The sequence below is a fragment of the Mesocricetus auratus genome, unplaced genomic scaffold (assembly GCF_017639785.1).
Source record: "Mesocricetus auratus isolate SY011 unplaced genomic scaffold, BCM_Maur_2.0 Super-Scaffold_100691, whole genome shotgun sequence".
NCBI classification, from domain to species: Eukaryota; Metazoa; Chordata; class Mammalia; order Rodentia; family Cricetidae; genus Mesocricetus; species Mesocricetus auratus.
Window position 1 is genome coordinate 34,633,089 of NW_024429267.1, and position 13,678 is coordinate 34,646,766.

Here is a 13,678-nt window from a genome sequence, read left to right on the forward strand (position 1 = left end):
TGAGCCCCCCTTAAAAATAGAAGGAGATAACCAAATCATAAAGTTTTCCTCTGACCTTTGCATATGCATGATGGCACAAATCCCCCAGCCACTCAATAATAATTAAAAAAGAAAAGGCATGAACACAGTGCCTGATTTATAAAGTGCCCCAAAGCCCTAAAGATGGTAGTTATTATTTACAGTTATAGAGTTGGGGTTTTTATGTTTGTATATTACATTTATTTTGTCTTTTGTGTGTGCGGGTATGCACATACTCATGGCATGATACCTTTACTCACTGCACCATATTCTGGAGAATGGAACCCAGGGCCTCCCACATGATAGGCCCTGAGCCACATCCCCAGCCCCTGTTGTTAGGATTGTAAATACTGTGAGCTGCTTGATGGGGGATGTCCTTCTGTATATGTGTTTCTCTTATTGGTTGATGAATAAAACATTGTTTGGCCAATAGAGGCAGGAAGATAGGTGGGACTAGGAGACAAGGAAAATTCTGGGAAAGGTAAACAGAGAGAGGCACCTCAAGGAGATGCCAAGTAGCTGCCAAAAGAATTACAGGTCCATGCATTGTCTGCTAAGGCAAGACCATGTGGAAATACATAGACTTATAGAAATGGGTTAATAGTTAAGACAGAGCTAGCCAATAAGAAGCCCTAGCCATCAGCCAACAGTTTTTATAAATTAATATAGCATCCGTGTGCTTATTTGGGGCTGAAGGGTGGCGGGACAAGAAAACTCGAGTTATAGCTGCTGCCATGGTGTGGATGTGATCTGAGTGTGTCTCTCAAAGGACCATGTTCCTAGTATAGCTGTGTTGCAGTAGTAGAACATTTAAGAAATGGAGCCTAGCACTCACATTTAATCCCAGCACTTGGGAGGCAGAGGCAGGCAGGTCTATATGAGTTTGAGGCCAGCCTGGTCTACAAGAGCTAGTTCTAGGACAGACTCCAAAGCTACATAGAGAAATCCTGCCTCAAAGAAGCCCTGTCTCAAAAACAAGACAAAACAAAACAAAACAAAAAACCACACACACAAACAAGAAGCCAACAGGTTTACAATATAATCAGATATAACATAATAAATCCAAATGATGGACTCACTGTGAGAGGTTATTTACATAATTCAGTTATAAAATTTTGCAGCCCTGAGTGGAGGTAAACTATGGATGCTGATTTACTGAAGCTGGTAGATGGATAAAAGGAATCCACCAAAGGCTGGGTGTTGGTGGTACATGCTTTTAATCCCAGCACTCGGGAGGCAGAGGCAGGCAGATCTCTGTGAGTTTGAGGCCAGCCTGGCCTACAGAGCAAGTTCCAGGACAGCCTCCAAAATAATACAGAGAAACCCTGTCTCGAAAAAAAAAAAAAAGGGGGAGGGAACCACTAAACTTGATCTGTTTTGTGTATTTTTGAAATTTCCCATAGTAGTCCCTTTTAAAACTATTGGCAGTACTCAGAGATCAACTATTGCATGAGGTCTTAAGTTTAATCCTAAAAACAAATATGGGCAGGAAATAGGCAACCTCCCTGATATGCATTTTTCTAATTCACTTAGTTGAAAAACAGCCAGAAGGAGCTATAAATTCAATGATTTTTTTCCTTGTTGTTGTTATTTTAAAGGGAGCACATGAGGCCCCATTACTAGTCAAGAAGCTATTGGTGGTTAACAGCTGCCAAAAGTGTGTGCACATGTGTATGGTACTAAAAATTGAAGCGGGGTTGCTGGGTGGTAGTGGCACATGCCTTTAATTCCAGCACTGGGGAGACAGAGGCAGGTGGATCTCTGAATTCAAGAGCAGCCTGGTAGACAGAGTGAGTTCCAGGACAGCAAGGATTATATAAGAAACCTTGTCTCAAAAAAAAAAAAAAAAAAAGAGCAAAAAACCACCCAAAACACAAAAAAATAAAAACAAAAACAAACAAAATAACAGAAACAAAGAAGCTGGGACCTCAGCAACTGCTAGGTAAGCCCTAGTCCTCTCATACACTTATTCAGGCTAGCTTTAAACTTGAAATCCTGCCTCAACCTCCCAAGTAGATGCAGTGGCAGACCTGAATTAAAAGACTCAACTAGAAGTTAAAATTTTCTAAAATTAAAAAGAAAATTGGGGCTGGGGATGTAGTTTAGTTTATAGTGTGCTAATCTAGCCTGCATGGGGTTGCTGGTTCTATTCCTAGCACCACATAGGTATCACACCTATATAGCTTCAGTGCTTGGGAGCTGGATGAAGGAGGATCAGGAGTTCGGGCTATTCTCTACTACATACTGTGTTCAAGGCCAACATGGTCAGGAGACTAGTTCCAAAATCAAAAACATCACATCGGCATGTTGGTGCACACCTCAACCCCTGTACTCAGGATGTAGAGGCAAAAGGATGGCCACAAATTCTAGGCCAGCCAGGGCTATATACAGCTTATCTCAAAAATAAAAGAAAGAAAACCTTAAGGGCTGAAAGAAAAGCTCAGTGGGACTCCCAAAGGAAAAGTGAAGGGACAAGGAAAAGACATCTTGACAGAAGTTGAGAGACCAGGTTAATTTAGCAAGACACTGGTCTACTAAGAGAACCAGAAGCCAAGACCATGCTATTGAAGTAAGAATGGGGCAGTAAGGGGGACTGCCTGAAGAATATCTACCCAAGGAATAGTCGCAGGGGAGGTTTTTATTGTTGTTGGAGTAGATGTGACCTTGTTGGAGGAAGGCTTTGAGGTTTCAAAAGCCCAACCCAGGCCCAATGGCTCTCTCTTCCTGCTGCCCGCAAACACAGATACAGAACTCTCAGCCTCTGCTTCAGCAGCCTGTGTGCTCCTGTGCTTTCTGCTATGATGATGGACTAAACCTATGAAACTGTAAGCAAGCCCCCAATTAAATGCCTTTTTTTTATATAAGAGTTGCGGTTTTCCTCATGCCTTTAACCCCAGCACCTGGGAGGTAGAGGCAGGTGGATCTCTGTGAGTTCAAAGTCAGCTTGGTCTACAGAGTGAGTTCCAAGACAACCAAGGTTCTGTTACACAGAGAAATAGTCTTGAAAAAAAACAAAAAAGAAATTAGTTGCCATTGTCATGGTGTCCCTTCACAGCAATAGAAGAGTGACCAAGACAGTATTGATCTTGATTGCCAACCAGAATTAGGTGGTAAGATCCTATCGCTCAAGATAACACATATGTTGGTTGCAGAACATAGAGAAATCAAGCTGGAGGTTGCCCCCTTTCTGTCTGGCTTTCATAGTACTGGTAGGTATGATGCAGACTGCTCAGGGGAGTGTGGGGGCCAATCATCAACAGTCTTGCTCAACCGTGAACCCTGCATGATACACTGCTGACCTTCCAGGCAAGGTGTGCACACTGGTATATAGTGGCATCCCTGTTACAGGGATAAACAACTGCTTTCTGACTGGACTCGTGACCCACTTCATAGGAAGGAATTCATGTCTGATGGTAGTAAACAAGGTAGAAATGCTCCTTACCGTGTAAGTAAATTTAAGTTGCTTGTGGCTTTGGAGATTATACTGTTGATTTGATAAGTGGACATGTTGTGTCTGTCAAACTGCTTTCTAAATATTTCTATTCGTATTATTTTCTATTGCTTTGATCAAACACCATGACCAAAACAACTTAGAGAAGAAATTTTATTTGGACCTATGGTCCCCGAGAGTTGTGGTCCATAAAGATGGGGACAGACTGGCAGCAGGCATCAGACGTGGATACTGGGAGCTGGAAACTAAGATCTGAGAGTTCACACCTTGAACCACACACATGAAACAGAGCACACTGGGAATGGCATGAATCTTTGAACCCTCAGAGCCCATCCCCAATGGCATACTTCCTCCAATAAGACCACACTTCCTAACGTCCCCCAAACAGCACCACTAACTGTGGACCAAGTATTCAAGTGTCCAAGATGAGGGCGCTGTCTTATTAAAACCACTACAATGTCTGTCTATGCTCATAGGTTAGTGCCGCTCCCAGTTTTGGTCACTCTCAGTTTCTTTTTTTTATTTTTACTTGTTTGTTTGTTTGAGACAGGGTTTCTCTGTGTAGCCCTGGCTGTCCCAGAACTAGCTCTGTAGACCAGGCTGTCCCTGAACTCACAAAGATCTGCTTGCTTCTGCCTCATGAGTGCTGGGATTAAATGTGCGAGCCACCACTGCCAGGCTAGAAGTTTCTTTTATAGTGGGCAGCAGTTACTGCAGAGACTCAAAACCAGCCAAAGTGCTGACGACCAGGGACTGTCAATTGCTCAGCCACAAAGGAGACATCTACATCACCCCCTCCAGGGTTCAGAGAACATCAGAGAGGGGACAGAGGAATCAGACGAGGGGAAGGAAGGAAGTGCTGTGGAATACTCTCTTCCCAACATGGCATGGCTGTTACATGATAACTCCTAGCAGCTGCACAAGATTGGCCCCATCAATACTCTGTGCTGGACAGGGGAGGAAGCTCGTGAGGCTCCACCCCTGCCTGAGGAGCTATTGACAATTAATGGTGGCCGGGATGGGAGATTTTCCCTACACTAGCCATGGGAAATAACACCTCACCTGTGCTTATGTAAACAATCCTCCGGACTGGAGAGATGGCCCAAAGTTTAAACACACACACACACACACACACACACACACACACACACACACACACAGTGTGTTGAGACAAGAGAGGATAATTTGGGGTGAATATAATCAAAATACATTACTACATGCTAAACAGGTTTGAAGTCATAAAAAGTAAAATAAATAAATGAAAGAAAAAGCAACAAGAAAGAAAATGAAATTGACTTGAACAAGTAAAGGGAATTTGCAGGTGAACACTACTGGAAAGTCCAGAGGTTACTGGCATCAAGAAAGGTTTGGTTGGGGCCTAAGTGATTTAAACAAATCCTGGAATCCTGCTTTCCATTGATTGTTCCATTACCTCATGGTTTATTTTCAGAAGTTTGGAGGCCTGCAGGATTTCACACAGGAAAGACAAACTCTCAAAACTCACACATGTCATGTCACTGACCTTGGTGGCCCTGACTGAGGTCCTGTGCTCATTTAAAGCACTCATGGAGACCAGAGAGAAGGGGCGTGCTGATTGGATAAACCTAACACAGTTTACTCTTGACCTGTGCGCAATGGTTCAGAAATTTGAAGTAGTGTTAAAAAGAAAGGGGAGAGAAATCCTATAATCTATTTAAATGTGTTCAGGGACTGGGGATGTTGCTCAGTAGTAGAGCACTTACCTATAGTATGCACAAAATTGTAGCTTAATCCCCAGCGCGAGCGAGCACACACACACACACACACACACACACACACACACACACACACACACACACCTAGCACTTGAATCCAGTCACTCATGTATTTGCTTCTCCATTAGGCAAACTTTTCTATTTTCTTTTTCTTTTTCTTTTTTTTTTTTTTTTTTTTTTTGGTTTTTCGAGACAGGGTTTCTCTGTGGCTTTGGAGGCTGTCCTGGAACTAGCTCTTGTAGATCAGACTGGCCTCGAACTCACAGAGATCTGCCTGCCTCTGCCTCCCAAGTGCTGGGATTAAAGGCATGCGCCACCAACGCCCGGCTTAGGCAGACTTTTCTTTAAATCTCACAATATACAAGGCCTTGAAGCTACCCCCCTCCCCATTGCTAAGGCTAAAACCCAGGACCTCAAACATATTGGGCAAGCACTGAACTACTAAATCTATACCCCCTCTCCTGGGGTTTGGAGCCAGGGACTCTCATATGTAGCTCACACTGACTTTGAACTCACTGATCTGTTTTGAGATCATTCATTTCCATGCAAGAGCAAGTAGCAACAACTGGACTTTAGAATAGGGGCAGCATTGTGAAAGACACTAAGAAAACTAGTTTCCCAAGAATGTCCTTATTTTTAAGTTGGTTCCTCACATTTCAACTTTCTGGGAAAGAAAAATAAACAACTAATCAACTATCCACACACCATACCAGGCGTACGCATCTTCCTACTGTATCATTCACTATTGGAGTTGGAGGCTGAATAGATTACTCTAAACTAATGGTTCTCAACCTTCCTAATGTTGCAACCCTTTGACACAGTTCCTCGTGTTGTGGTGACCCCCAACCATAAAACTATTTTTGTTGCTACTTCATAACTTTAATTTTGCTGCTGTTATAAATTGTATTGTAATTTTCATAATGTGTTTTCTGGTGGTCTTAGGTGACCCCTATGAAAAGGGTTGTTTGATCTCGAAGGGGGGTCTCAACCCACAGGTTGAGAACCATTGTGAGAACCCCATAACTTAAGACCTCTTCAATTCTTCCTGAGACTGGACATGTAGTTTGAGGTTAGAATGCCTACCTAATATATGCAAGGCTTGAGTTCAGTCCCCAGCCCTTGAAATGAAAGTGGAGGAAGGAATCCTTTCTGGATACAAGGTAAGAATGATATTGTAATTTGACATTGATACCTGAAACAGCACTGTGTTTTGAACCATCAAGGAGAGCCAGCACATTTCACTTCTTGGGAGAAATCACTTATAGATTGAGTTTGTAGTATTCGGCAGCTGAAGTTAGAGGTCTCTGTTTCCCCACCCTCCATGGTCCACTGAGCCCTGCTTGGAATGAGATCAGAAAACTAAATCTCAGTAGAGCATAGTGTTACACTTGTCTTTAATCCCAGCACTTGGAAGACAGAGCCAGGAGGAACTCTGGGTTCAAGACCAGCTGCTCAACCCAGTGAGTTCCAGGACAGTCAGAGCCACATAGTGAGACCCTGTCTTGAAAAGAGAAAACTAAATCTCTCCCCTGTGTGCTCCATAAAATAAGGCACAAGACTTACTCATGCATCTTGGACATTGTCACTGCCTGAGCAGGAAGTTGCAAGGCGATAAGGGATGACTAAGGCCTTTCCTCAGGCTCCCTTTGGGAAAACACATTAAGGCAAGAGAAGCACAAGGGAACCACACCTTGTCTGAGCCTGCCTCTGTACACAGTATTTTGAAAGACCCAAGAAGTCGCATCCATGAAAAGGGGGAGCTCCTGTAACTGTGCCATTCCCGGTGTCTGTCTGTCTTAGCTGACTGTATCTGTGGCCGAGGGGATCATTTATATTTCCTTTCCTTGGCATTCAGTGGGATGCTCTCTGCCTCATGGTGTAGGCTTTAGTACTTGTTCTATCGTCGTGGCTTTAGGGAACGAAAAGTTGGGAGGCATGAGAGGAAGTGAACAATGGAAGACAAGCGGGAAATAGGGGAAACAATAGAAGGCTGGCAAATGCTAGGAAGTGGACTCCCTTGTGATCCTGCCAGGGTTAGACTCTCTATCTATGGTAAATGTTGTCATGGGTATTCTTTAGATGATGTTGAGGGACAAAATGGCCATCTAGTAGAAAGGTCTAATCTATTTTGTACATGTGCGTGTGTGTGCTTATGTGCATGTGTGTTTGTGTGTATGCAGTGTGTTTGAAAACCAGAAGATAACCCAAGGTGTCAATGCTCACGAGTTGTCTATCTTGATTTTAAGACAGGGCCTCTCATTGGTCTGGGACTTGCCAAGTGGGCTAGGCTGGGAGTCATGAGTCCCAGGGATTTGCCTGTCTTCATCCACCCAGCACTAGGATTCCAAGGGCTTGACACAACAACCTAGCTGTTAAATGAGGGCTTTAGGGACTAAAACTCAGGTCCTCATACTTGAAAAACAGGCACTCTGTGGCCTGAGTCATCTCCCCCGGCTCGGGCTTGAACTATTTCTGCTGTTTTATGTGACTGGGTGTTTTCCCTGCATGTATATCAATGCACCATGTGTGTACAGTATCTGCAATGTCAGGAAAGAGTTTTTGGGTTCCCTGGAACTGGAGTTACAGATGGGTGGGAGCTGCCATTTGGGTACTGAGAATTGAACCTGTGTCCTCTGGAAGAACAGCTAGTGCTCTTAACCTCTGGGCCATCTCTCTAGTCCCCTGACCTATTTCTAAGTCTACCCAGAGAGAATCCAGACCCAAGCTTGGTGTTGGGCTATGTGCAGGACTTTCCCCAGGAGCTGATCATTCCTGATATTTCTGGCCTTAAGGGATGAACTCTCTTGAGAATGGAATGCCAGCCAATGTTATCTTCTTTCTGTGTTCCTCGGCTTCCAAACAGGGCTGATGTCCAGTGAGAGGCTTAGTCGGACTTTTGGAAGGTCTTTCTGCATCCCGTGCTCCTGCACCCTCCTGCTCTGGACAGCACCTGCCTTTGGAGTTCCCGGCAGCTAGTCTCCTTGCCTCATCTTTGGGAGAAAAGCCTGTCTAGGTGATGCGCTCAGACACTCTGGACTTCTCTGAAGAAGCAGCTTTCTAAAGCAAGTGAGTTCTGATTGGTTTTTGTTTTGTTTTTTGTTTTGTTTTGTTTTGAGACAGGGTTTCTCTGTATTGTTTCGGAGACTGTCCTGGAACTTGCTCTGTAGATCAGGCTGGCCTCGAACTCACAGAGATCCGCCTGCCTGCGCCTCCCCAGTGTTGGGATTAAAGGCGTGCGCCACCAATGGCCGGCTCTGATTTTTTTTTTAATTTGTTTTTATTTCATGTGCATTCATGGTTTACCTGAATGCAAGTCTGTGTGAGGTGTCAGATCCACTGAAACTGAACTTTCAGACAGTTGTGACCTGACATGTGGGTGCTGGGAATTGAAACCCGCTTCTCTGAACGAACAGCCACTGCTCTTGACCTCTGAGCCATCTCTCTAGCCTGAGATTTAATTTCTGGACTTAACCTGGAGGTTGGTGAGTGGGTGTACACACCAAATCCAAGACTTGGCTTGCTAATGACTTCTTACAAGGGTCATTTTCTCCTATATCAGGAAGTCAAGAGATCCCTCCCTCTCTCCCTCTAGCCCCCTCTCTTTCTTAACTCATGGAACCCAGGCTGGCCTCAAACTCACTGTGTAGCCAAGCATGACTTTGCTCCAGACCTTCCTGCCTCCACGTCTCAGTGATAGGATTACCGATGTGCACCTCATAGCTGGCTTCTTTTCATAGCAATACCTTGTGGGCCCTTTCTGACAGCAATGCAAATTCTAAGGAAGCAGTTAGTGTGTCTAGGGTAATGAACTTCTCTTGGGACCTTCCCTGGCCCTTAATTAGCTTTATTGCCTAATTCCAGGCTCATTCCTACTCCTCTAACTCTAGAAAACTCTAGGACAGACTGGTTTTGCTTTTACCATCTTCACCTGGGCTTCAAGATTCCTAGCAAGTAAACACCTCCTCATTGCTCCATCTTAGGCTCACCCTGGGTTTGTTTCTAAGTCCCTAGTAATTATATGGTCCTCCCAGGTCCTCAGGAAGGTGGCTGCCTTCTCTGCTTTATTGACTAGATTTGTCCTAAACTCCTGCCTGATTCACCACCTCACATGCTAGACTTCCTGGGCCTTCAGTCACTGGGCAGCTCCCCCAGCAAAGGCATTCCAATGTTAATCTTTTCACTTGGGGCACATAGCATGTGTTCACTCACCCTTAATTTTGAAATGTTTAGTAAGCAGAAAACATCACATCTGTGTTATTGACTGTGTATCCTTGGGATGTCTAATATCGTGTAATGTTTAGTATCCATTGCCAGCTTGATAAGAGATCCCGTAAGAGATAGGTAAGTCTCTGGGTACGCCTGTGAGGGATTACCCAGATGAAGTGGACTCAAGTGGTTAAGACCCCACTTCAACTGTGGGAAGAAGCACCATTGCATGGGCTGGCATCCTCTTCAGACCTTAAAAGGAGAAAGTGAGCTAGCCACTAGCACTCGCCGCCTGGCTGCTTCCTGCATATGGATTCATTGTGACCAGCTGCCTCAAACTCCTGCGGCCATGACTTCCCTCCATGGTCTGCACCCTCCAACTGGGAGCCAAATTAAACCTTCCTCCCTTAGGCTGCTCTTGTCAGGGATTCTGTCCCAGCAACAAGATGATTAACTAACACAGATTATCCTTACTGAGAAGTTGGGCTGTTGCTGTAATGAACCTGGTCACAGCGTTCTTGGGTCTTCAGAACTGGTTTTGCCATTGTGCAGGGGGTAGAGGTTTGCAGCCGTGGCAACAGTGCTGAAAGCGGAGCTTAAGGGGGCGGTCTGATAGGAACTTAGAAGACAAGAATGCTGGGCTCACAAGGTTTCATAGGGGGAACAATGACACTGTTGGGCATTGGGCTAGAGGCCATTCCATGTTTGTACTCTGGTTTTAAAAGAGAAGAGGACGACTGGTGTCGGTCCCAGCGGAAGTCGTGTTGGTTTTACTTATACTTGGGATCTTGAGGTCAGACCTCACGTGGAACCGGCATCAATATGATGAGCAGACGACCAGGCCACGAGCTCTTAAAATTCCTGCCAGAAGAGTCCCAGGACCTGCCCCTGCCCAAGCTCAATGACCCAAGGCTTGTCTTCACCAGCTTCCTGGGCCACTGCGCTGGCCTGCTGGATAACACGCGAGCGTTGTGGATGAGGCCTGGGCTGAAAGCAGGTTTGCATCGCCAGCTTCTATCTGTTCCTTCCTTTTATTTTGTTGTATATTGTTTTTTAAAACACCAAGAGTATTTGCATGCTGTGAGGGACATGACATGTTTGGGTATGTGAAATGACATCCAGAGGATTTTCCTGAAAAAGAGAAGGAAACTTATGGAGAAATTCTTGAGGCATTCCATCTGGTGCGTTGAAGTCTTCAAAGGCTCCTGTTCACCACACCCTGAGTGTTTTCTGAATTTTGTGGAATATCTCTCTGTGATAGTTGAAGTTTAGGATAATCAATGTAATTAAAATAGTTACTATAAGCAGAAAAGAAAAAAGAAAGTCAGTGGGGAATGGCTCGTGCCTTTAATCCCAGCATTAGGGAAGCAGAAGAAGAGTTCGAGTTTAGGCGTGTCTACAGAGATAGGACTGCCAGGGCTATATAGAGAAACGCTGTCTTGAAACCTCCTGCTCCAAAAAGGAAAAGAAAATCAGTTTGCAAGCTTGGTGTGGTGGTATATGACTTTCACTAGGCACTTAGAAGGTAGAGGTTGGCAGAAAGTGAGTTCAAGGCCAGTCAACAGCTACACAGCAAGACCCTCTAAAAAAGGGGAGGGGTGTCTGCCCATGCCCTGATGAGATTGTGAGTGAGGCTGAATTCAGGAATGATGGTCTAGTTTCTTTGGTGGAGAAAATTTTCTGATAGCATTCCAGTAAGTTTATTCCATTCAGCATAGCTAATTCTCAGTACTCTTCTTCAGATCTACAGAGAGAAAGCAAAGAGGAAAGAAAGTAAACCCCAGCAAGGGAGGTTGTGTGAGCAAATTTTAAAGTACGGACAGACAGAGTGTGACAACAAAGCGTCTGTAGCTGCTGTGGAGATCTCTTGCTTCCTCGTTGGGACAAAAGGTACCCGAGGGCAAGCAGCCACCTATGAAAGGCACTAACTTGTCAAAATGAGCATTTATGTGAGAGGACAGAGTAAACTCACTGAGAACGTCACCGAAAACCCTCTCAAAAACAGCTGCCTAGAAGGTGATTTTGTAGATCATTCTTTGGCTCACTGACTAGCTCCTGGTCCTATGGCAACTTCCTCTGCCATGGAAGCTCTCCATCTCCCACTAATGAGACATTAAATGAGACATTTCCCATCAGATGGGTTCCATGCCCTCCTTAAGTATCCCTGGAAACCTTACCTTATGGTTCTTGTGGAATTTTTTTTTCTTACTCTTGATCTACTATGGAGAAGTGAGATAGTATCTCAAAGCCCAGGCTGGCCTAGAACTCACTTTGTAAACAAAGATGAGCTTGGATTTCTGATTCTCTTCCTGGATTATAGGCATGTGTGACCTTCCCCAGTCACGTGGGCTTTTTTCTTTTTGAAAGTAAATCTTGGATTATTTGTTTCTCGTTGGTAAATTCAGCCTTTCTATTTCCTGAATTCTTTTTGGTAATTTATATTTTTCCTGGTGATATGAATCTTTAAACTCATTGGAATAAGTGGGGATGCAGCAGCTAAGAAAATTTAACATCTCTGTATCCTGTTTTTATTTGACATGCTAGTGTGCTTTTTTTTCTTTCTGGCTTATATTTGCCAAAGGCTTTCCATGTCCTGATCTTATCAAAACACAGAATTCAGGTCACTGTTTTTGGTTTTCTATTTGATATTATCTATTTCATTTTATTAATCCCTTCCTTCTCCCTTCTCTTGTTTGTTATTCCTTTTCTGGTTTCTGAAAGTAAAGCCAAGTTCATTTTCTTTTCCTTCTTCTTTGCTTTCCAACATCTGGATTTAACATTGCAATTTTCTTCCTAATAAACAATTTTGTTATGTCTAAGTTTGGGACGCTTCATTTTGCTTGTCATTGATTTGTAGATAATTCTACTGCCTCTCCCTGTGGGAAATTAGACTTCCTTACTCCACTGATGTTAGACATGACCATGTGACTTGCTTTAATCAATAAAACATGAAAGAAATAAAGTCCATAATGGAGCCCCATTATCTTTTATCTCCATTCAGGGGAGGGGGATGCCCACCCACATGTGGATGCCAAAAATTGTTAGGTGTCTTCCTTGGCAGGGCTCCACCTTGAAAAAAAAAAAAAGCAAGCATAGCTGGGCAGTAGTGGCATGTGCCTTTAATCCCAGCACTCTGGAGGCAGAGGCAGGAGGATCTCTGTGAGTTCAAAGCCAGCCTGTTCTACACAGTGAGTTCCAGGACAGCCAGCATTGCACAGAGAAACTCTGTCTCAAAAAAAAAAAAAAGAAAAGAAAAGAAAAAGAAAAAGAAAAGCTGGGCATAGTGGCTGGCATCTTTAACCCCAGCCCTTGCAAGCAGAGGCAGGCAGATCTTTGAGTTTGAGACCAACCTGGTCTACGTAGAGAGTTCTGGATAGCCAGGGCTACATAGAGAAACCCTGTCTCAAAAATAAATTAATCAATAAAAAAATTTAAAAATTTGAGACAGACTCTCAGCACAGGCTGGTGTCAAACTTACTATATAGCTGAGTATTGCCCTGAGCTCCTATCAATGACTTTTTTGAGGGGGTGGTGATTTGTGACAGGGCTTCTCTGTGTAGCTTTGGAGCCTGTCCTGGAACTCACTCTGTAGAACAGGGTGGCCTTAAACTCACAGAGATCTCCTGCCTTTGCCTCCAGAATACTGGAATTAAAGTCACGGGCCTCTGATGCTCCCTGACTTTTTAGAGACAATGTCTCCAGCTGTCTTATCAGTGCTGGGGTTACAGATGTTGACACACTCAGTAACACTTGAAAGTGGGTCCTGGGGATTGAACTCAGGGCCTCAAGCTTGTATGACGGGAACTTCATTGACTGAGCCAGCTCTCTCCAGGTCTAATCTTTCATTTCCTTCTGCCACACACCAGCATACCCCAGACATGGCTGTTCCTTCAGCCTGCATTCCACATGAGAGACAGCAGTGAGAGTGGCGACTGGCCTGTGATCTATGGAGAGAGCTCCCTGTTGGGTCCAGCAAGGTGGCTCAGCAGATAAAGGTGGCTGATGACCTGAGTTTGATCCCTGGGACCCACATGGTGGTAAAGGAAAAAAGTGACTCCCACAAGTTGTCCTTTGACCTTCACATACAAAATGACATGTGCTACCAATAAATGAGTGAAACCTAAGAAAGAACTATTATTGTACACTTCTCACAGAGCCTTACTAGTATTTATTTCTCTGTTTTGGGGACTGTTGCACCCTTCCCCCATGGGGGGTCTCTTGACCTGATTGTGACTAGGAGCTTCTAGCA

The 13,678-nt window shown here is 44.3% G+C and overlaps 1 protein-coding gene across 1 annotated transcript; it reads left to right on the forward strand.

Moving 5' to 3' along the window:
- The first annotated feature begins 9,103 nt into the window (after positions 1-9,103).
- On the forward strand, positions 9,104-12,430 carry LOC121137619 (NADH dehydrogenase [ubiquinone] 1 subunit C2-like). Its single transcript, XM_040740249.1, is given in 2 exon segments — positions 9,104-10,513; positions 10,516-12,430. Coding segments are annotated over 2 exon segments (366 nt in total). The 5' UTR covers positions 9,104-10,251; the 3' UTR covers positions 10,620-12,430.
- The last annotated feature ends 1,248 nt before the right edge of the window (positions 12,431-13,678 follow it).